Below are 22,336 nucleotides of genomic sequence, written 5' to 3' on the forward strand. Positions count from 1 at the left end.
ATACATACAAGGCCAATAGGCACATGAAAAAATGCCAAATATCACTAATTATCAGAGAAATGCAAATAAAAACTACCATGAGATATCACCTCACACCAGCCAGAACGGCCATGGTTAAAAAGTCCACAAACGATAAATGCTCGAGAGGGTGTGGAAAAAAGGGAATGTAGTTTGGTGCAGCCATTATGGAAAACAGTAGGAGATTCCTCAAAAAACTAAAAATAGACTTACCATATGATCCAGCAATCCTACTCCTGGGCATGTATCCAGAGGAAACTCTAATTTGAAAAGATATATGTACCCCAATGTTCATAGCAGCACTATGTACAATAGCCAAGACATGGAAACACAACCTAAATGTCCACTGACAGATGACTGGATAAAGAAGATGTGGTATATTTATACAATGGAATACTACTCATCCATAAAAAAAGAATAAAATAATGCCATTTGCAGCAACATGGATGGATCTGGAGATCGTCATTCTAAGTGAAGTAAGCCAGAAAGAGAAAGAAAAATACCATATGATATCACTCATATGTGGAATCTAAGAAAAAGGAAAATAGAAGACACTAATAAACTTATCTAAAAAAAAGAGACAGACTCACAGACATAGTAAACAAATTTATGGTTACCAGGGGAAAGGGGGTGGAAAGGGATAAATTGGGAGTCTGAGATTTGCAAATATTAACTACTATATATAAAATAGATTTTAAAAAACAAATTTCTCCTATAGAGCACAGGGAACTATATTCAATATCTTGTAGTAACCTATAATGAAAAAGAGTATGAAAACTAATATATGTATGTCTATGTATGACTGAAGCATTATGCTGTACACCAGAAATGGCCAAATTGTAACTGACTATACTTCTTCTTAAAAAAATATGAAAGGTCAAAGTGAGCCTTTAATAAATGCTCTTTAACAAACTCAGTAGTTAAGTGACTAAAACAAGATATGTATGTTTCCTGCTTTGCTTTCCTATTATCCACACCAGAGGCTTCTCCTGGGCAGAGTGAAAACAAACATTTCTACTGTAAAACTGACTCATGTCATCATGTAGAGTCAATGTGTGAAGACCTGAAGTCATCCTGTATTGGCTTGCGGTCAACTCTCTCATTCTTCCAAAAGTCCTTCTGAATTGGGCTTATTATAATGGGTATCAACTGGCAGATAATAATCCAGAAGAGAAAGAGATGAATCACCCTTTAAACATACAAAGCAAGTTGGTGTGTCACCTGGCAGTCCGCCAAGAACTACTGTATTCATTACACATATTTTTGTCACAACAAACTCCCTTGTTTGTAAAGAACCAATGACAAATTTGTTCATTGTCAGAGTTTCCAGGGATGTGACTTTGGAATCCATCACGCAAAGAAAGGAAAGAGGGGCAGAAAATGAGTTCAACCTAACTGCAGTAAGTATATATGAAGCATACTATGTGAGAAATTATTGTGAGATAGAAACTCTTTACATGGAAGGCATTTTAACATACATATTTTTAATGTATATCAAAAAGTTTACATTAAACATGGCAAAAGATTAATTTGTATGTTATGTAAAATGTTTCATCATATGCTCAGTGATAAATGGAAAACATATACAAATTGATAAGAATATCAATTTCTCTGTGGCTAATAAGTAAAAACATGAACAATTTTCAAAAAGCAGAAATACAGTTATTAAATAAACATGTGAAGAAAATCTTTTATGGTTTATTTGTCTGTGAAGGGTTTCCCTCTGCTAAAGAAGCTGAGGCACTAATTGCAATTGTTTCATTTTTCTGTATTAAAATTTTTAAAAACTTGGAATCTAAAAACAAATAATAAACATGTGAAGAAAATATTTAACCTTGATAATGATCAGAGAAATATAAATTAAAACACCAAGTTATTATCACAAGAAAAAATTTTATAACCGTGTATGGTGACGGATAGACTTCTTGAAGTGATTATTTCACAATATATACAAATATTGAATCATTATATCATACACCTGAAATTAATACATTATATGTCAGTTATACCTCAAAACAAAGTCAAAAACATGAAATACTACATTATAACTACTGAATTATGGAAAAAATTAATTAGATGAATAAATTCTGGCAAGTGAACTGGTATACATAAACTGTTGGTAGCATATAAATTTGGATAATTTGGCAATACTTATCAAGAGTCATAAAAATATGCATACTTTTAACTAGGAATCTTATTCATGGGAAATTATACAAAGAAAATAATTCAAAATATAAATTTTTATTATTTACTAATTAAAATATTTATAGTAAAAATTAGAAACAATCAAAGGTCAAAAAATAGGAGTCTTACAACCTAGGGAATGGGAGAAAATTTTTGCAAATGAAACCGACAAAGGCTTGATCTCCAGAATATATAAGCAGCTCATATGACTTAATAAGAAAAAAAAAAAAAACCCAATCCAAAAATGGGAAGAAGACCTAAACAAGCAATTCTCCAAGAAAGAAATACAAATGATCAATAGGAACATAAAAAAATGCTCAATATAACTACCAGAGAAATGCAAATCAAAACTACAATGAGGTATCACCTCACACCAGTCAGAATGGCCATCATTCAAAAGTCCACAAATGACAAATGCTGGAGAGGCTGTGGAGAAAAGGGAATCCTTCTACATTGCTGATGGGAATGCAGTTTGGTGCAGCCACTGTGGAAAACAGTATGGAGATTCCTCAAAAGACTAGGAATAGACTTACCATATGACCCAGGAATCCCACTCCTGGGCATATCCAGAAGGAACCCTACTTCAAAATGACATCTGCACCCCAATGTTCATAGCAGCACTATTTACAATAGCCAAGACATGGAAACAGCCTAAATGTCCATCAACGGATGACTGGATAAAGAAGATGTGGTATATTTATATAATGGAATACTATTCAGCCATAAAAACCAACATAATGCTATTTGCAGCAACATGGATGCTCCTGGAGAATGTCATTCTAAGTGAAGTAAGCCAGAAAGAGAAAGAAAAATACCATATGAGATCACTCATATGTGGAATCTAAAAAAAAAAAAAAAAGCATAAATACAAAACAGAAATAGACTCATAGACATAGAATACAAACTTGTGGTTGCCAAGGGGGCGGGGGTTGGGAAGGGATAGACTGAGATTTCAAAATTGTAGAATAGATAAACAAGATTATACCGTATAGCACAGGGAAATATATACAAGATCTCATAGTAGCTCACAGAGAAAAAAATGTGACAATGAATATATATATGTTCATGTATAACTGAAAAATTGTGCTCTACACTGGAATTTGACACAACATTGTAAAATGATTATAAATCAATAAAAAATGTTATATTGTTCAAAAAAATAAATTCGAGTTCAAAGATAGGAAATTCTTATAAGTAATTGCATACATCATTCTTATAAGAAATATAATCCTCTGAAATAATGAAATAAAAGAAAAACTTGCACAAAAAAAAGCATGGTCTTTGGAGATTAACTCCCAGCTGTGCTATTTATTAACTCTGAAGGACATAGTACCCTTTCTAAAGCTCAGTTTTCATAGTACTTATCTCATGAGGTGGTTCATGAAGATGAATGAAGGACTATTTAGCACAGCATCTGGTGCATGGTAAGTGATCGCTAAAAATATGCTATTAATATCATATACTTTAGTATAAGATCTATGAAACCTTTATTATTGCTTTTCTTATTCTAACACAAAATCAGCTTTAAAAATTGGCCTTCCCTGACATGATCATACTCTCTGTCCTTTTCCCTTCCCCTAAAGCTTAATGCATGACACTCTATCAAATTCTTTTCCTAGAAAACTTAATAATTATCAGTCCACTCAGTCACCAGCATCTTGTAAAATCTCATCCTTCTTTAAGGGCTCAGCATAAACCTATTGTCCTCATACCTGACTCCAAAGCCCCAAAGTATTTCTTCAACCTCAGAAATTTTATAGCATTCTTCTACTGCAGTTTCCCAACCTTGCCACTATTGGCTTCTGGAGCTGGATAATTTTTTTGATGAAAGGGGAGAGGCCTATCCTGTGCATTGTAGAATATTTAGCAGCATCTCTGGCCTCTACTCACTAGATGGTAATAGCAAATCCTTCCTCCTCCATTCCCCACTCTGAAATTGTGACAATCAGAGATACCCCATATCACTTAGACGTTTTTTAATGTTCCCTGGGGTGCTGAGGGGCATAAAATCATCCCTGGTTGAGAATCCCTGTTCTATAGTTTACTTATTTTAGCAGTTAATCCCTGTGGGATTATGCATTTTGATATTGTATGTGCTTTTCAGTTAAATCATTGTTGTTTTGTTGTATGTTTCACTAGCTATCTGGAGGTATGTCTCTCCTTTGAGTAAGTAGCTGATAAATTCCCTACAGACAGGTGTGTTATGCTGTACTTCTCTCTATCTGGTCAGTGTCGTCTGCCATTGGATGACTGATTTATTTTGGCATAGTGCATAAGAGCAACATGCCTGTATCTAAATTCTGGTTCCACCACTTACTTGATTGTCACTTCAGGCAATTTACTTCACCTCTCTATAGATCAGTTTCATCATGTGTAGAAAGGGGAGACTGGTGTCTTCTTCATAAAGTTCTTGTGAGGATTAAATAAATTAATACATTGTAAAACACTAAAATAATGCCTTCCCACAGGAAATACTATCCAAGTATTACCTATGATAATGTGCACAGAACCAAAGGATGCAGCATAGGAGAAGGGATGATTTCTGTTCTCACAGGAATGTTTTACATGGTTGAAAAGACATGAAAACCATATCCCTAAATTTAGAGGACTGCATGCAAGTGAAACATGAAAGATTATACCAAGAAATCTGTCACCATGTGACGTATGAATGATTGCCAAATTACTGACAAATATTTGGAATTCAGAGAAGGAAAAATCACAGAGGAATGGAGTAGTGGGGGAAGGAGTCACAGAAGAGGCAAAATTTGAATAGAACTTTAAAATGAGTTGTGAAGAGGTAAGAAAAGAGTCTAGGCAGAGAGAAAAGTTCACCTAAAACCCTGGAAGAGAAAAACCACGGCATGTTCTGGAGAGAGTGACTAAACAATTCTGTTGAAAGGACAATGTGTCAAAACAAAGTAAAAATTAGAGTTTGTGTTTTGTCACATACAAAACATCCCTACACATTTTAGTTAGTTGTTATAGTTCCCACTGGTGGCTGGAATAGCCACAGCCAAGGCTCATAGTCAAATATGAAGTAGACTTTCCATATTAATGTCTCTTTATTTCAGGAATAATAATAACTCATGGTCATTGAACATTTTCATTATATCAGATAGTGTGCTGAGAACTTTATGTTCAGTATTCTATTTAAATTAAATGAAATTAATACTGTCTTATGGTAGCCTCCATTTTACAGATGAAGTTACTGTGGGAAAATACTATATATATTCAAGTTGAGTAGCTCACCCAGTGTCACATGATCAGTGTCACAGAGGAGATTTAAACAGCTGTGCCCTCACCAACTGTACTAACATCTACAGGGGCTATTTTTTCTAGATTTTTCTTTATAACTTTTCTAACACCCCACAGGTGTTTCAGATCTTCTATTATTCTAAGGGGCTTTTTTACTTTTGCTGTACTTTGAACACAGAGCTTCTTAATTGGGGCTCTGGTTGTTCTTAACATAGGTATAGTCTTGATCAACATAACATAGTTTCCTTCAGCTGCAGTAACTTCTTTAACATCGATAATCACTATCAGAAACACTCATGTACTCACACTTATTTCTAGAATTTTTTGTAATTAAAATATTTTCATAGGATTATATTTACTTTCTCAGTAACATAAACCAAAAATAAAAAACCAACTTCAACTGATTACAACAATCATTATTATTGTATCAATACATAGTGTTTCACATAAAGTGGGAGGTATGATTAGAAAAGTGAATTAAAATGTTAATTTGACTGGTTCCAGAGGGTGAATTTTACCTTAGCGCCTCAGGGATCCTTAAAAAGTTTTTGAGTGGGGCAGTGAAATGCTAAAACCAATATTTTAGGAAGATAAGTTTGGTGTTGGTATGCAGGAAATTGAAGGCAAAAGAAACTAATGGGTAAACATCTGGAAGACAGTAATGCCAAGACTGAGCGTGAAGGACATTTCAAAAAAGGTAGAAGCAACATGACTTATGACATACTGGGTATTTGGCTTAAGAGAAAGGCAGAACATATGAATCCTACAAAACATCATTATTAGCATGTCATGATCATGCTCATAAGCCATAAAAGACATGTACACACACTTCCCATTTCTCTGTTCAGCTGTCAACTAAGAAGCTTAACCCCATAGATTCAGCAACAGCTTCCATTTAGAGGAAATGCCTTCCATCAGATCCCTCCTCTACCCTCCTTGGAGTTCGTGGACCTAACTGCCAGTACTCTTCCTCCTGTAACACACACACAGTCACACCTGCACACACAGTGTCTTTGTGGTCCCATGTTTCATGTGGTTTTTCCCACACAAAGAACTATCAACCCATTTATTGCACACCCACTGTACAGAGCTGCTGCATCTTCATCATCACACCAAATCTTCAAAACAAGTCTATGGTAGGTAGTAATTCTTACCCTTATATTACAGAGGAAGAAATGGGAGCTCAGAGAGATTAAGGGACTTGGCCAAGCACCAGAGCCAGAATAAAGAGAGAGAGAGAGGCCAAAAATAATACTTTTAATTTCAATAACATTTTGCTATTTACAAAACACATTCACATACTTTATTTCTTTGCCTCCTAAAAATAATTCTCTTATCAATGGGAAATGCAGTTTTTCTCGGACAGCTTCTTGGATATCATTATAAACTGTTAGGTATGAAGAAAACTTTCTCCCAAAATACCAGCTTCCTCGATGTTCCCTGTAATTGACAAGACCTCTACTTCCCTAAAGAGCATACTGACTCATCCCTTCTTAAGAAACTAATCTTAAACTCTTACCCCTACCACATCTGAAATCACACCTTTGGAAAGACAAGGAGGGGCAGAGAAATAACAAAAGCTACCAAAGGTCAATCTGTATCCAAGACATTCTTAACTGTTCAGAGAGAAAATCTCACTCATGTTGATAGCAGCCTTTTAAGTGACACAAATGTCACTCTCTAACCTGGCTTCATACTAAATGCCTGGAAATTGTTCTATCTAAAGAGTGAACTGAGAGTAGTGCACACTGACTTGACTGGTTCATGGACAATGTTCTGATGCATGTACCTCTCCCCACCAAAGAACATGCACTAAAGGTTTACCTGAGGTGATTCATTCAGAGGGTCCTATTGAAATTTCTTGCAGAAGTTTGGCTATCTCTAGTATATGTCTCCAGATACAAAAATATCTGGGAAATTCTAAGGAAAGATTATAACATATTTATTACTCATCTAGTATCTTCATCCTCTCTTCCAAGCCCAGGAAGTCATTTTAGTGTTTCCTTCTAGACTGTCTGTATGCTGGCGGAAGGGAGCAGAGTTACTTTTACCACAACAAGTATGAGGTGAAAATCTTGAGAATACTGGCACGGGTCATTAGCTTTACTGAAAGATAAAAACCTGCACAAAGCAGATGATGGTTTATTTTGCACCTATTCTACAGATATTTCTCCCAGCTCACCAAAATAATTGTCTTCAGAGTTTATGCCCACTATTCCTTCACTGTCTTGCCTGCAATCGAGTTCTCTGAATAAATACAGGGGTTGAGTTACAATTAAAAATAATGAGACTCTACTGGGCCAATGTCCTTGCATGAAATAAAAGGGTGTAGAGTAATTGCAGGAGCAGAGTGGTTGTGTTTTTTTCCCCCATTTAGCTTCACTTTGATTGGTGGATTGGCACTTTAAATAAAGGTTTCAGGTCTTCCCTGGATGAGAGATACAGAGTGAGTCCCCGGCACAGTCCAGAAAAAAATTTTAAACTTCTTTTCTTAGAACTGTCTTGGTTGGCATCACCAGGCCCTGAGAGCACAGTGCATGCCAGCATTGAAGGTAAAATGTGATTTTATGATTTCCATGTGATTCCTGTAAGTTCTTTTTTCCTATCTCCAGGCAGCATTTATAAAGAGGATTTATCTTCACTTGTCACCAGAAGCAGAATAATAGCCTATTGTAAACCATTATTAGCATGTTCCAGAGAAGACATGACTAATATCCTTCCAGCTAAGGAAAAAAAAGACTTTTCTATAAATTTTTTTTACTATTTGTGATTAGTGACAGTACTAATAATTGAGAAAAGTAAGTAAATTTCTTGACTAGTCAGAATTCTGTTCATGTGAGAGTAGTCGTTTGAACTTTTAGAATAAACTTTAAGTATATATCTTTAAGAGATAATTTATTTTAGAAAGAGGAAAACTCAATTTTGAGATATATTGTCCACTAATATCAAAGGAAATTAAAATATCTAGCTCATTTTTATTTTAAAAAGATAATTTTTGGCATCGTTTTCTGAATAACCTAAACATGGAATGGTATAACCTTTATATCTGCACATAAAGGTTTGTTATGAAATGATTATTGGTTGTATTACATTTAAAATGCATTTCAAAATTTACTCTGGAGGGAAACAAAGTATAAAATCCTGTGAATCATACTTAATAGACCAAAATTTCACACAGTGAAAGGGATTTTCAAATTTATAATTTATTTTCTGAAATTAAACACAGCATTTAAAGAATATTCATGGAGGTGTTCCCTCATGTTCATCTGGGTGGTACCTCTGTAAAAAAATCAGAGTACTTAGAAAAATTTTAATTGCTTGTCAATTTATTCCAAAAACTAGTAAGTAAAAATCAGCTGTTTAGCAACATTTAGTTGGTTTTTTGTTTTTGATTTTGTTTTGAACCTAGTCATTTTGGAAGAGTAGAGACTTGGCTCAGGAAAATATTGTCTTTTAACCATTCTGAAGTAAAAATTCCTCTGATTTAATTCTCCAATCCAACTCTGTTTCAGATACCACTTTTCAAAATGAAGGACATGATACTGATCCTGTGCCTCCTGAAAATGAGTTCTGCAGTGCCGGTAAGTCAGTGTTCTAGAGGGTGCCCTCGGAGAAATATTGCCCAGACATCAAACTGAAGGACACAGCTGAGTGTCCATACATGATTCATCTGGATTAATCCAGTGGTGTCTTCCTTCTGAGTTAAAAGTCACAGTTGCCAAGATGTCAGCCCTGACCATCCAAAAGCAATAAGTTAAATATATAATTTTCCTATTCAAAAAGATACTTTAAATATTCCAAAGACAACTTCTAAGTCTTATTCCATTCAGAGGTAAAAGATGTATGTGTTTTCCAACAATGCCACAGCACAAATTTATTATCAACTACCTGCTACCATTATGAAATCAAAACAGAAAGAGGAAATTTCTCCAAAAAAGTAAAGTACATTTTCTTCTTCATTTTCAAAAGAACAATATTAGCCAAATTACTATGATTACAAAACTGAGCTAAGTGATTCTATTTGAAGCTAGTAATTAACCAACGAATTTGCCTGATGGGGAGAAATTATGTGACTGAGAGTGAAGTTTCTTAAATCAGAATATGTCATGGCAGTGGCGCTAACTGTATGTTACAGTCCCATCTCTGGTCTACTCTATCACCTATTGAGGTGATTGCATACAAGCACAATCCTTTGAGCACTGAACTACTACAGCCAGTAGCATGTGATTCTGTTTACAGGAAGACTTTATTCAGCCACTATATGCTTTTGGCAAATATTGACTGAGTACCTGTCATGTATCCAGAAACATGCTGGCACTGGAGACAAGACAATCAATGTGACATGGTCTCTTATCTTCAGGAGCTCATAGGTGGCCTCAAATGAACTTCAAAAGATTTAAGTACCTTAAGACAAAGGATTAGCTATTTGGGTTTCTTAAAATGTTTTAAAAGGGGGGAAGAAAACTGACTATGAGGATGAAAACCCTGCATTCTACAGATAAAAAGAGTTTCTATTCCATTATTCAACATGACTTGTAAATGAAAAAAAAATTGAACCTGCCACCTGAGTTTACCTTTGTATGATATTGACATTGGAGTCCCCTCAACCATCCACCATCAGTCTAACACCTTGACATTCTTGGAACCTATAATGACCCACACCTGTGTCAGTCAGTTCCACTCTGAGGAAGAGGATAGTTGCTTAGGACTGCCAAATGTCTGCCAAATCAGATTTCTCCTTTCACTTCCTCATGGGAAAGGTATCCTCTGTCTACATACATTCATGTAAATATTGTTCATTAATTCATGACTTGGATCAAATAAAAAGCAAAGTGCACGTTTGTCTTGTAGTTGAATCTGTCCAGATTACCTTATTATGCACTGGCCAATAGAAGGAAAGAAGGGTCTACTCTCATATTCCCTTAAATTCTGAACAATTTGCTCATTACACACACACACACACATACACACACCCCTCTCACTCTTTTTGTCTACACAGCTAACCTTTTTCTCTGCTTGGAGTATTTGCTACACATTTATAACTTCCTTCCCTTTATCTATTTGCAAAACTGAATTACTTGGTGAAATTTGCACTATGACTCAGAGGACAGGATTTTACCTATATAAAAAGTAGGAGGTGGAGGCAGATAATGTATTCTCAGGAAAATATTTCTAAACATCTTGCTCACAAGGGTAAAATAATCCAAATATATTTAGTGGAGACTCTATACATATTTGTGGTTTAAAAGAAGGAAGAAAGGCATTAAAATTCCTTGACCCTAGATAGTAAGAATATCCAAAGAACCAAAAACTGTCAAAATCTAATTCACTCTGTTACTCTTCTCTTCCATTCTCCAGTTTTTTCCCCATTTTTATTCATGCATATTAATAAGGCTTGGCTTAGAAAAGAAAATATCTTACACTTTAAAAGCCTAGATGTAAATGTAGCTATCTTTTTCACAACTTTTAAGTGAATACATTAAGTATAATAGTACTTGGTGCTAGAATGTCTTTTATTTAAGAAAAAATACTTTTTTGATATGATCCGAAAAATATAAACACAGATCAACAGCTTTACACATAAACTAATCTCTCACTAAAGATGATGGAGGATTTGTTAAAAGTCCTGTGAATGCGAGGCAAGTTAGGTTTTGTACGTGGTTTTGCCAAATGCCATGATCCCATCCCACATTCCACAAACCAGAGTTCGTAGGTTTGTCAAACACACAAGAAAATTGAGCTCAAGTTTGTTTCCTCTGCTTTTCTATGTGATAATATTTAAGTTTAGTTGTTAGTTTTCTATTTTGTTGCTTTATTCCACTTTTCATCTGTTTTTAATGTTACTTTCAAACCAACTCAAATTTTGCTTTTTAAGCAACATAGCATTAGGATGTAGACAAAGGGTAAAGGATTCACGTGGGAGCAAAATTATTCAATGTTATGTTAGTATCGCAAACAACTTAAGTTCTTCATTCTATCCAAAAGCTCAAGTCATTTGGGTAATAAACCAACATTAGCTTGCCCTTATGTACTGGTGTTGCTTTCTGTTTTCACTGTGAAAGGGAGTTTCTGACCAAAGAACACAAAATTATTCTTATTTCCATTCAGGCGTTTCCTCAGCAACCTGGGACACCAGGCATGGCTAGTTTGAGCCTTGAGGTATGTATTTTCAGAGTATCTACATACAATCTCTACATTGGTATGTTCCTGATACGAGAAAAATACATGGATTGTTTTTCAGTTTTCCTAGCCAGAAATCAGTGGCTGTCCTCCTTCCTGTAAAGCTCTAGGGAAGTTTATGACATTTATTAGAGCCTCATCTTATAATTTTATTGCAATGTTAAACTTTCAGGTGTTTTAGTCTTTAGAACATCATCTGTATGTAAATCAAAACAATACTAATATTTAATGCCTAGTAATAGTGTACATACATTAAAAACACATTGTTCTGAAGTCACAAATGGTTTACACTTAGTTTCTTTTCCTGCTGGTATATGATAAAGTTGTCATGAGGAAAACTTATCTTAAGAAAATGTAATTGTTTATGAGGACTGTAAATAGCACTGACATTGTACTATGCTACCTCCTGTACAGCTGCTGTTTCTCTTATTGCAGTTCTTATAACTAACACACACTTTGTTTAGAAAATCCCAGCAAAATAGAAATGTTTGACTTTATCAGTAGAAAATATAAACATTTATGAATAGAAAAGTAATTTTGAGATTAGAAATTTTTCACAAAGCCTTGCAGATTTACCTATATCATGACAATCTGAGGGCAATCGATACTTGTATGTGCGAGCTGCTTATTTCACATGGAAGCTAATTTCACTGAGTTTTTTTTTTTCTTACTTTCTAGCTCAAACTCAACTCAAAGCACTCTAAACCTCTTCCTAGGAAGAGTGAAAGTGACTTTCTGTTGAATTGGCAGCATTCTTGGCCATCTATCCAGATACTTACCATTTTCCTCAGTGCTTTTTATATTTATTATTTTGAGGGCCTTTTTCATTTGGGAAGGAGGCAGAGTTGTTTTGTTCTGATTTATTTTGGTTTGTTTGCTTGTTCTTTTCAAATTCCTCTTCGGGCTGGATTGGTAAAAGGCAAAGGAAGTTATATGAGGGGAAAAAAGAGTCAATAAGACAATGTCCTTGTGATTACATTGATATTTCAGCTGAATTAGCTATTTTCCCATGTTTCAATATGACTCCCACTTAAATGATATTTTCTCTCTTTTAATTAATGATTAAAAAGTGAGCTCACTATTTTAATAGCAATGGTGACAACAATGGCAGAACCACACTTAACATTTCCACTTTCAGCGATGAGTTGTGTCTCTTATTATTTTATTTATATTGACCCCAAACTTTGTGCTAATACTACCATATGTTGAGAAATCAATTGTGTCATACAAAAAAGGAACATATGTGGCAAACACTAACCCACTTTTTTTTCTTCATAGACAATGAGACAGCTGGGAAGTTTGCAGGGATTAAACTTGCTTTCTCAGGTAACGTTGTTTTCACATGTTTCTTATTGCAAATATTCATGATGGTGGCGATAGTGATAGCAGCAGCATTGTAATTCATACAATTTGTTTGTGAACAAACAATATCCTAAAAACTAAAAGAGCAAATAAGTTTGTATTTGTTTTCTGAGGGGGAGGTAATTAGGCTTCTTCACTGATTTCCACTTGGAAGTGGTACTGGGGATTGAACCCAGGACCTCTTAGGGGCTGAGCATGCACTCTACCACTTGAGCTGTACCCTTCCCCCTAAAAGAGCAAACAAGTAATTGAGGTAACCTAAAACAAAATAAGGCCCTGGGGTGGGATGGCAGGAGAAAATAAAAATAATGTTGTATTTTCTTTAGTAAGAAAAAAATTCTTTCTTGCATTATCAACTTTATTATACAGTCCACAATATGAAAGTTTAAAAAACTAAATCTCAAACAAGTTTATGGGAATACTGCAAACTGGCTCAGAATGGAAAGCAAGTCTGTTGGAAGACTTAACCTATCCACATTAAATTAATCAATATCACTCTTACTTTTGCTATTTCTACATCTCCTGTGGATTTTTTTAGAAAATGGAAACCAAGTTTAAGACAACTGAAATATACGCATATTTTTTTTCTCCGTATCTTCAGTATTCAAGATTTGGCTTTGGGAAATCATTTAATTCTTTGTGGATGCATGGTCTCCTCCCACCACACTCCTCTTTCCCATGGATGAGACCAAGGGAACATGAAACTCAACAGGTAAGTTAATTGCATCAATGTGTCTGAAACCTCAAGCTTTAAACTATTCCCCTATTTGCCTTCTCTAAGCTATCATATATTAACCACAGACAGGTAAGAGTAATGAATGAAAAATCATCCAAATAACAATAAATCAAAACCTACAACTGTTTTTAGTACTTAGAAAAATTTAAATAAAATTGTCCAAATTTTCAACCCATTTGTATACTTATTTCCAATAGGAAGATATGACCTCAAAAATATAAGACACTTATGCTAAATAATAACAATAGATAAACTATCCTCAAAATGAAAGCAGGCTATATCCTGGAAAATTCTGATTTTAGTCAAGATTCCTTAAATAATTACTCAAAGACATTTAAAATGATGCCAATATCCTAGTTGAAATATTAAGAACCCTATAGCAATTAATAAATACATCAATCATTTAACCATTACTTATTAGGTGCGTAATAAATATATAAACCAAACTATAGATTGGGAGTGAAAGTGAAGGCATTTAAGAATGTCTCCAAGGCAGGCTTACAAAATCCCACATCTGATTAGAGGATAAGACAACATATTACAGGGTGCTAAGTAGTGAGGTATAAGTAATGAATCGGGTATAAGTTAATGAAAGCCCAGAAGTTTAGAGATGGGCAGTGGTTGAAGAGGTGAAGCAGAGCCAGATTGTTGTGAGGTTTCTGAGCCACTTTGAGGAGCTTGCAACTAATTTAAAAATAATAGGGAGCCATTCACAATAGGTAATTTCAAAGAGGAGCAACAAAACATGATTGTTTTAACAGGAACTTTTGATTCCAGATGCTCTTCCAAACCAAGCAGCATTACTCACCAAGCCACATTTAGTGGGACAGTAAATTATGTTAATAGTGAAGGTTTCTCCACTTGATTGCTTCCAAAAGGAATACACGAAGCAGGAATTTGATTGGTATTTTATTTAATTACGTTTTCTCCTTTCATCAACTCAAAAAATATATGTATTATCTATCATGTGCCAAGCACTTATTAGGGGCTATGTTAGGTCCTGGGGCTATAAAAATAAATAAGGCATATTATTCTCTCTCAGTTGAGTGAGTGACAAAGATTTATAACAAATAATTGTAATCCAGTGAGAAAGTGGTAAAATAGAGATACATAGAGATAGCTATGGGAATCCAGAGAAGGAAACGATTCATTCTACTTGGAAGTTCCCAGAGCTTCCCATCATCATGAGCAGTGGTAGTCAGTCCCAAAGGGAGTAGGAAGTGGAGGAGGCAGACACCCACCAGACCACCCCAAATAACACTGACTTTAAATGAATCAGTGCTTCCTGTGTAACACAGCTTCAAGACAAGTCCATTAGACTCTCTTCCAAGTAGAAAGCTCCCCAGGCCCTTTTGCTTTAGAAATTCTAGACATCACAGTTCAGTAAGCCATGGCTTCCTGACGCTCCTTTCAAATTTCTCTGCAGTATGAATATTCTTTGCCTGTGCATCCCCCACCTCTCCCATCGCAGCCATCCCTGCAGCCTCAACAGCCAGGACAGAAACCTTTCCTCCAGCCCACTGTTGTAACCGCCATCCAGAACTCAGTCCAGAAGGGACTACCTCAGCCTCCGGTTTACCAGGGACATCCACCCTTGCAGCAAGTAGAGGGGCCAATGGTGCAAGAGCAGGTGGCACCATCAGAAAAGCCACCAACGGCCGAGGTAATTCCTTTCTCTGAAGTCAGATCAGGATCATCTACTAACTTAATGAAAGAAAACCAATTGGCAGCGCACATTTAAATAATCAGAGTTTGGGGCATAATGCACAAAAATACAAACATGTTTTTAAGCAGTTGACATATCTGGGAGTAGAACATAAATACACATCCCTGTCCTTTGCCATCTGAAATGGGGCATGGATTCTTAAAGATCCTGTTCCTGCAAAACTGGTTTCTCAGTTGCAAAAGATAAAAGAGGAAGCTTTCAGAGGAAATAGGACAGCCCAGAGAACTTCAGGCTTCATCTCATCAGGCTGTTTTTCAGTGTTGGGCAGACTGACAAGAGTGATTGATCCCTCAGCATTGCAAACAGTATTATTGCATTATTATTTCTCTATCTGGTAGTAAAGAAGGCAATCAAGCAAAAGTATCTTGTAATAATATAAAGAAAAGAGCAATGGACAGAAAAGGAAGGTACCATGAAACTAGTATGTTGCAGGCATTTAACATTCCGCCGTATCATCCTAACTCCAACTCTATGAAGAGAGATATCATCCTTTTTTTAAAAGAAAAGACAGATTTTGAGAGACTATAATATGTCCCCCATATTACACAAAAATTAAGTGGCAGAGCCAGAATTCAAACCAACCTGGCATGCTCTGATTCCAAAATTCATTGCTTTCTACTCTGCAAGATAAAGCAAACTCGTGACAGACATGCCCTATCTCCCTGCCATGCATGTGAGTCATGTCAGTAAAGGGCAATTGTAATCTCTTAGGTTGTACTCTCCAAGACTAAATGAAAGTGAAAATAGGGAAACTCATTTTAAACTATCATAATTGTAAATAAGAGTGTTTTTCAATTCATTTTGCCTATTTTGATTGTTGAGTAATTTTAATATTTATCTGTAATGCAGCTACCAGGAATGGATTTTGCTGATCCACAAGATCTACCAGTAAGTACAAATCTCAGTAAGACACTTCCTTGGGAAATACATCTCTATACTTTGAGAAAGAAGAGTAAAACTTTTTAATTGTCCCACTTATCTGTGAGTATGAAATATAGTGGGTTCCTTTGTTTACTTAAATATTAAACACTTGTTTATCATAGTATTCTATCTGGAAATGTGCTTCATATAACTCTCAGAAATAGTTGTAATGGGAGGTTTGCCCGTGTTATAGCAAATATGAATTACTTATTCTGTTTTCTACTGCTTAAAGATGTTGGTTCCAATAGCCCGTTTGCTATCTCGGGGACCAATGCCACAAAATAAACCATCTCCAGTAAGTTTGTTTTAATACCACTTCTCTGTTTGTAATTTAATTTAAAGTTTTTCTCTTGGGAAATGCATTTTGTGGTGATTTTTGTATTTATATTTAGCTTTATCCAGGAATGTTTTACTTGTCCTATGGAGCAAATCAATTGGTAAGTCTATATCCTATAAAAGGTATCATTTTCAAATAAATGCTATCTTAAGAGATAAAATTATAAGATCCAGTCCTCACATAACAGATTCCATATTCTCTGAATGCCTAAGTTTGCAACTGAAATGCCAAAGAGGCACACTTCCTAGTTGGATAATTCTGGCCAGACACATACATACACACACACACACACACACACACACACAGTAGCATTAAAGAAAAAGTAAATTTTCTATCTGAATTATCCAAATTGGCTACATTTCTTTAATAAAGACTCATCTGTCCATTTTATCCTGCCTCTGGACACAGCCTTTATATTAAGGATTAAGGAAAGACTAGATGACTTGTAACTTTGTCTTGAGTTGCTACAAGATGATAAAGAGTTAGCTGGTTCATAATATGATGCAGTGTTTCTTTTTAAACAGAGTGCTCCTGCCAGACTTGGCATCTTGAGCTCAGAAGAAATGGCGGTAAGTAATGTCTTCCGACTCTTCTTAAAGTAGTGGCCAAGGGAAAAATCACAGATGACTGGCAGCAAGAGGCACTGGCCATGAATGTGGCTGAATATACAGTATAGGGACTCAGGTTGTTCTACGCCAAAACCAAAAGCTTGATTCTGAAGCAGCACGCCAAGATTTCATCATACTTCCCATGTAGGTGTTTCTGAGTGATGACCATTCTTGCACATAGGATTTTGCCCCATTTCTTGAATACGAGTAGAGGAGAAACCTCTCTTGAAAAGCCACCATTATTGAACAAACGCTTCAAACCAAAAAAAAGATACACATGGTTCATAGAGTTCCGGTTCCTTCTCAGACCATTTCACCCCTCAAAACAACAAATTCAACAAAACTGCAAATCACTTAGGCCTCAAAATTGAGAAATCAAAAAGAAAAAAAAATTAACCAAGTTTAAAATTTGATTATTATAAAATTCAAAGTAGATTAATAAGTTAGTTCAAGTATATTCCTATTCTGTTATCATTATCCATGCATATTATAACTTTAAAATTTGAGCTCAATAGACTCACACAACTGGACTTTTTCCCTCAGAAATTTCTACATGTGACATCTGTTAGAGCACAAAGCAAAACAAAACCAGACCATACTGAATTAACAAATCATTAGCAACTACAGATCCTATCAAATAAATAAATACACATAAATATGCTATCACTGAAATAAAACTTGAATCTCAGCATTATTGAGTGCCTTCTGTGAGTGAGACAAATAAAAAAGATCCTATGGAGGCAAGATAAATAAGGTAAGGTTCCTGATCTCAGAGAGTTCACAGTTTAATCAATGGGGAAAATAGATACAATGGCAGATAATGTGAAAATCATGTGACAATGATAATAAGAGCTGTAAGAGAGGGAAAGGAGAGAGGCAGCTAGCCCAGCCCAGGGGTTTACAGTGCCATCCCTGGATGATGCGAAAAGCTAAGAGTAGAGAGCCAGGAGAAGGAAAGAGGAAAGAGTACTGACTCTGTATAACACCAACAGAACAGGCTGAAAATTCAAGCAAGTGTTAATGATCATCTTATAATTTTAATTAACTTATTTATATTATGCCTCTTTGTTAAAAGATTTTGCTGTAGCTTATGAAAAATACAATAAATATAACCAAAAAATTGAAGACAGAATTTAAAATGAGTCAAAAGTTTAAGGAAATAAGAATATAGATACCCAAGTTACAAGGCCCTGCATAATTGCTGTAAGTACCCCAAGATTTTGGTCCTGAAATTTTGGGCAACAAAAGAAAAAAAGGAAACATGGTCAGTTCTAGAATTTTATCTGTCCACAGGAAGAAAATATTTCAGTTCCTCCAAAGAAATCAAGTTTTATTCTTCTACGTGTTCTTCTGAAAGAAAGAAAGAAAGTGAGAGAGAGACAGAGAGGAAAGGAAGGAGGAAGGGAGGAAGGAAAAAAAGTAAGAAAATGAAAAAGAAAAAAAGTTTACGTGGGGCTCCATTCATCTGGGGGATACTGAGAAATGATATTGACACAAGGTCCTCTAAAACTTTGCTCAACAAATAAGAACGGATAAGTTTTTGTATGTTTTATGGTGGTATTGGTCATTTCAGCTGCTTATTGTTTTCTTAAAATTAAATTTGAACTACCTTTTGCCTGTAAGTTGGTTCTACCCTGTTTCCCTGCTTCTCTCCTTCCCACCCTTCAGCAGGCATTGAGAGGGTCTTCATCTCCCTTTCGAAGAAGTGAGTGCCCCGACCAAGAAAAGAAGTCAGTTTAGTGAGAAAATGCTTACATAAAACTGTCAGCCAACTCCCTGCTCCCTATAAGTTTTTTCCGGTTTCTCAGTGAATTTGACCAGGTATAATTGCATGCTATACTTAATGGTATGTGATAATGGTGTTTCTGGTAAATTGTTTTTTACAGGGAGGCAGAGGAGGCCCCATGGCTTATGGGTCCATGTTCCCAGGATTTGGAGGCATGAGGTCCAACCTTGGAGGGATGCCCACCAATCCAGCAATGGGAGGGGACTTTACACTGGAATTTGACTCCCCAGTCGCTGGAACCAAAGGCCCTGAGAAGGGAGAAGGAGGTGCACAAGGCTCCCCTGTGCCAGAGACCAACCCAGACGATCCAGAAAACCCAGCTCTCCTTTCAGAGGGAGCACCTGGTGCCCTCGGAGGGCTCCTTGCTAGTGCTAAGGACAATGTTCCCAACCTGGCAAGAATCAGGGGACCATTCAGGGTCACCCCAGCGGCTGCTGACCCACTGATGACCCCTGGATTAGCTGACGTTTATGAGACATACGGTGTTGATGAGACCACAACCATGGGTCTCCAGGAAGAGACAACTGTGGATTCCACGGCAACCCCAGATAGTCAACAGACATCGATGTCAGGAAACAAGGCCCAGCAGCCCCAGAATAAGTATGATGCGTGGCATTTTCAAGAGCCCTGAGAGCATTGAGTTATTGGCTACTTCCTGTATGCACAAGCTTCCCAGCTTTGTCCCCATAGTCTATCTTTTTGCGAAAACAGTTATTACCCTTCTGCAGCAAAGGCATTAAAAGCGCTAAGCATATATTAATAAACACAAGTGGCTAGAAATAGTGTAGGTCCCCTTCTTGCTTTTACTCTTTTATTGAAATAAAATATGTTGCCTGTCTCTGTGATTTAGAAATACAATTAATAACATCAGAGCAAGTCTAAGGGTCTCTGCATTTGAAAATCACTGTTTCTAGCTGTATTTGGCATTATAGAATTTCTCTTACTAGCATGACACTGTTATATCCAAGAAATGTGACACTGCTTTGGAAATTTTTCTCTAAGCAAAGGCACATGTTCTCAGAATTATGTTATTTCATTCAAGCATTATTAAACAGGGATTAGTGGATAATCTCTGACTGATATTATTGGGTATAGTATATTGGATTTAAAATTCTCATTTGTAGAGTATTTTATTTAATCTAGTAAAAACATCTAGCTTATTTTAAATAAAGAATTTTTCTCACTAAAGATCATCAGGAATTATATGCTTATTATTTACATACATTTAAATGATTAAGAAAAGCATGCTCATCCCCTGCCATTGCTACTCTTTATCCCATTTTATTCAACTCATTTTTCTTTCCTGAAAAGTTTATTGAGTATCGACTGACGTCCTAGGCACTGTGCTAGGGAACAGGGACACAGCCCCTACTCTCAGAGCTTACAATGGGGATGATTGACAAGTAGACCAACAACCACAATAATAAGAAAACAGCCACTGTAGGCCAAGCTCAAGTACTTTTCGTGTATTCAACAGCACTGTAAAACAGATGCTCCCAAACCACCAGCACAAGCGAAAAGTGCTATGACAAGGACAAGCACAGGGTGCCCCTGGAGCCACAGAAAAGAGGCACATAACCCAGCCTAAGACTAGGGCTACTGGAGGGGCAGAGAGGGACTTGTTTCTCAGAATGGAACTGAAAGCATCTGCAGAATGAGGCCTCCAAGAGGAAGAAGCACAAGAAAAGTCATGTGGGCACCATGTGAGAATTAGCTCATTTCTGTGAAGTATAATGTGAAAAAAGGAGACTCAGAAAATAATGGTTACTTGTCATCAAAACTAGGTATGTATCAGACAGAGCTATCTGCCTAAATTAAGAGGTTCCGAGGCCACATATGAAAAGTAGCCTCACTCCTAAAGAGTAGCCTCCCACTCACTCCACCTCCTCCCAAGCTGCCCAGCCCAGGTCTTAGACTCCATGGAACTCAGATTCCCCTATGCGGTCCCTGTGGAGAATTTGGAGATGCAACCAAGGAAAAGAGCCCTGAGATGCCTCCTGACCTGGGGCCCTTCAGTAGCCTTAACTGGACTGTGCAGTCACCTCTTACTGTCCCCCTCTCTTCAGGCAGAGCTCTGCTCACCCTCATTCAGTGGTCTAGAGCGGAAGGAGAGATGCAGGAGATTAAAATTCGGTTTGCCTCCCATAGTGACTCTGGCAAAGGTGCGAGGATAAGAAAATGACCTCCACAGTAGCCAGCCAGCAGATGCCCACTGAGACCCACCTTAGCATTCCAGACCATCTCCTAAAAAGCAATATTGTAAAAGATGTATAGACAGCTACAGGTTCAAACCTTGACACCACACGTAATCACCTGTAAGTCTTTGGAAGTAACTTAATCCCTCTGCACTGTGTTTTCATTTTCCTAATGTGCCTCACAAGGTTGTTGTGAGAACTAAATGAGATAAAGCACACAGATAAAATTGCTGAATCATGGTCATTTCCTTCTTTTCCTACTGATCCTTGTCATAAAGAGAACCTAGCAAAACAGCAGCAGCAGCAATGGAGAAATGGAATTTTCCCATTATCTGATGAATGCGTGCTTTTCCATTCACATTCCACACACTGCCCTTTTGTCCTTTATAATTCAGAGCATGCATTTATGAGATCACACATGCTTATTTCTCTGATGAATGTTGCCATATCAAGTGACATATCATATCGAAGTTGGTCTCTTCTATTGCAGGATGGGCACTTAATTGTGTTAATAGATCAACTTTGACAAAGAGGGATACCAAGTTGTTGAGCCTTATCTCTGCCACCATAACCACTTCAAACACTGGTCCATGAGCAAACGTCAAGATGGCTAGGGAAAAAAGAGGCTAAATGTCACTCACAGGAGGAGCCATCTTAATTATTGAGAATTTCCTCCACTGTGGCTTCCCTTTACTGCACATTTACATGAGAAATAAATATCGTCCTACTATAGCCCATTCTAAGACACTCTACTTAAATAGCCTGCCTTCTAGGCCTCCTTATTAGTAATCTCCCAGTTTTGTTCTTCCCAAATCCTTGACCAGCTGACCAATCTAGTGCTGAGCCTGAGTTAGTGCAGATCTGTATCTCAGGCCACCTGTCCTTCCACACAATATCAACAATTAGACATACCATTTAAAGTTCTGCCTACTGAGTAAGGGTGTGGTGTATTAACTTTGCACTTCCAGCTGATGTCAGAATACAGAAATTCATGAACCAGGCACACAGTCCTCTCCATTAATTGATCA

At 36.5% G+C, this 22,336-nt stretch overlaps 1 protein-coding gene and 1 long non-coding RNA gene across 2 annotated transcripts in view; one reads left to right on the forward strand and one right to left on the reverse strand.

Annotated features, from left to right (window-relative positions):
* LOC135321161 (uncharacterized) overlaps positions 1-12,687 on the reverse strand; it is a 344,866-nt gene extending 332,179 nt beyond the window's left edge. The window contains exon 1 of the long non-coding RNA XR_010380695.1: positions 12,417-12,687. This is a non-coding gene — a long non-coding RNA (uncharacterized LOC135321161). The remainder of the gene's footprint in view (positions 1-12,416) is intronic.
* Positions 12,688-12,918: 231 nt separating this feature from the next.
* On the forward strand, positions 12,919-19,898 carry AMBN (ameloblastin). Its single transcript, XM_031470234.2, has 8 exons — positions 12,919-12,963; positions 13,538-13,711; positions 15,162-15,398; positions 16,311-16,349; positions 16,615-16,677; positions 16,775-16,819; positions 17,244-17,288; positions 19,214-19,898. Exons 1-8 carry the CDS (start codon positions 12,919-12,921, stop codon positions 19,742-19,744), a joined length of 1,179 nt encoding a protein of 392 aa, XP_031326094.2. The 3' UTR covers positions 19,745-19,898.
* Positions 19,899-22,336: the final 2,438 nt, after the last annotated feature.

The sequence above is a fragment of the Camelus dromedarius genome, chromosome 1 (assembly GCF_036321535.1).
Source record: "Camelus dromedarius isolate mCamDro1 chromosome 1, mCamDro1.pat, whole genome shotgun sequence".
Classification (NCBI taxonomy): Eukaryota; Metazoa; Chordata; class Mammalia; order Artiodactyla; family Camelidae; genus Camelus; species Camelus dromedarius.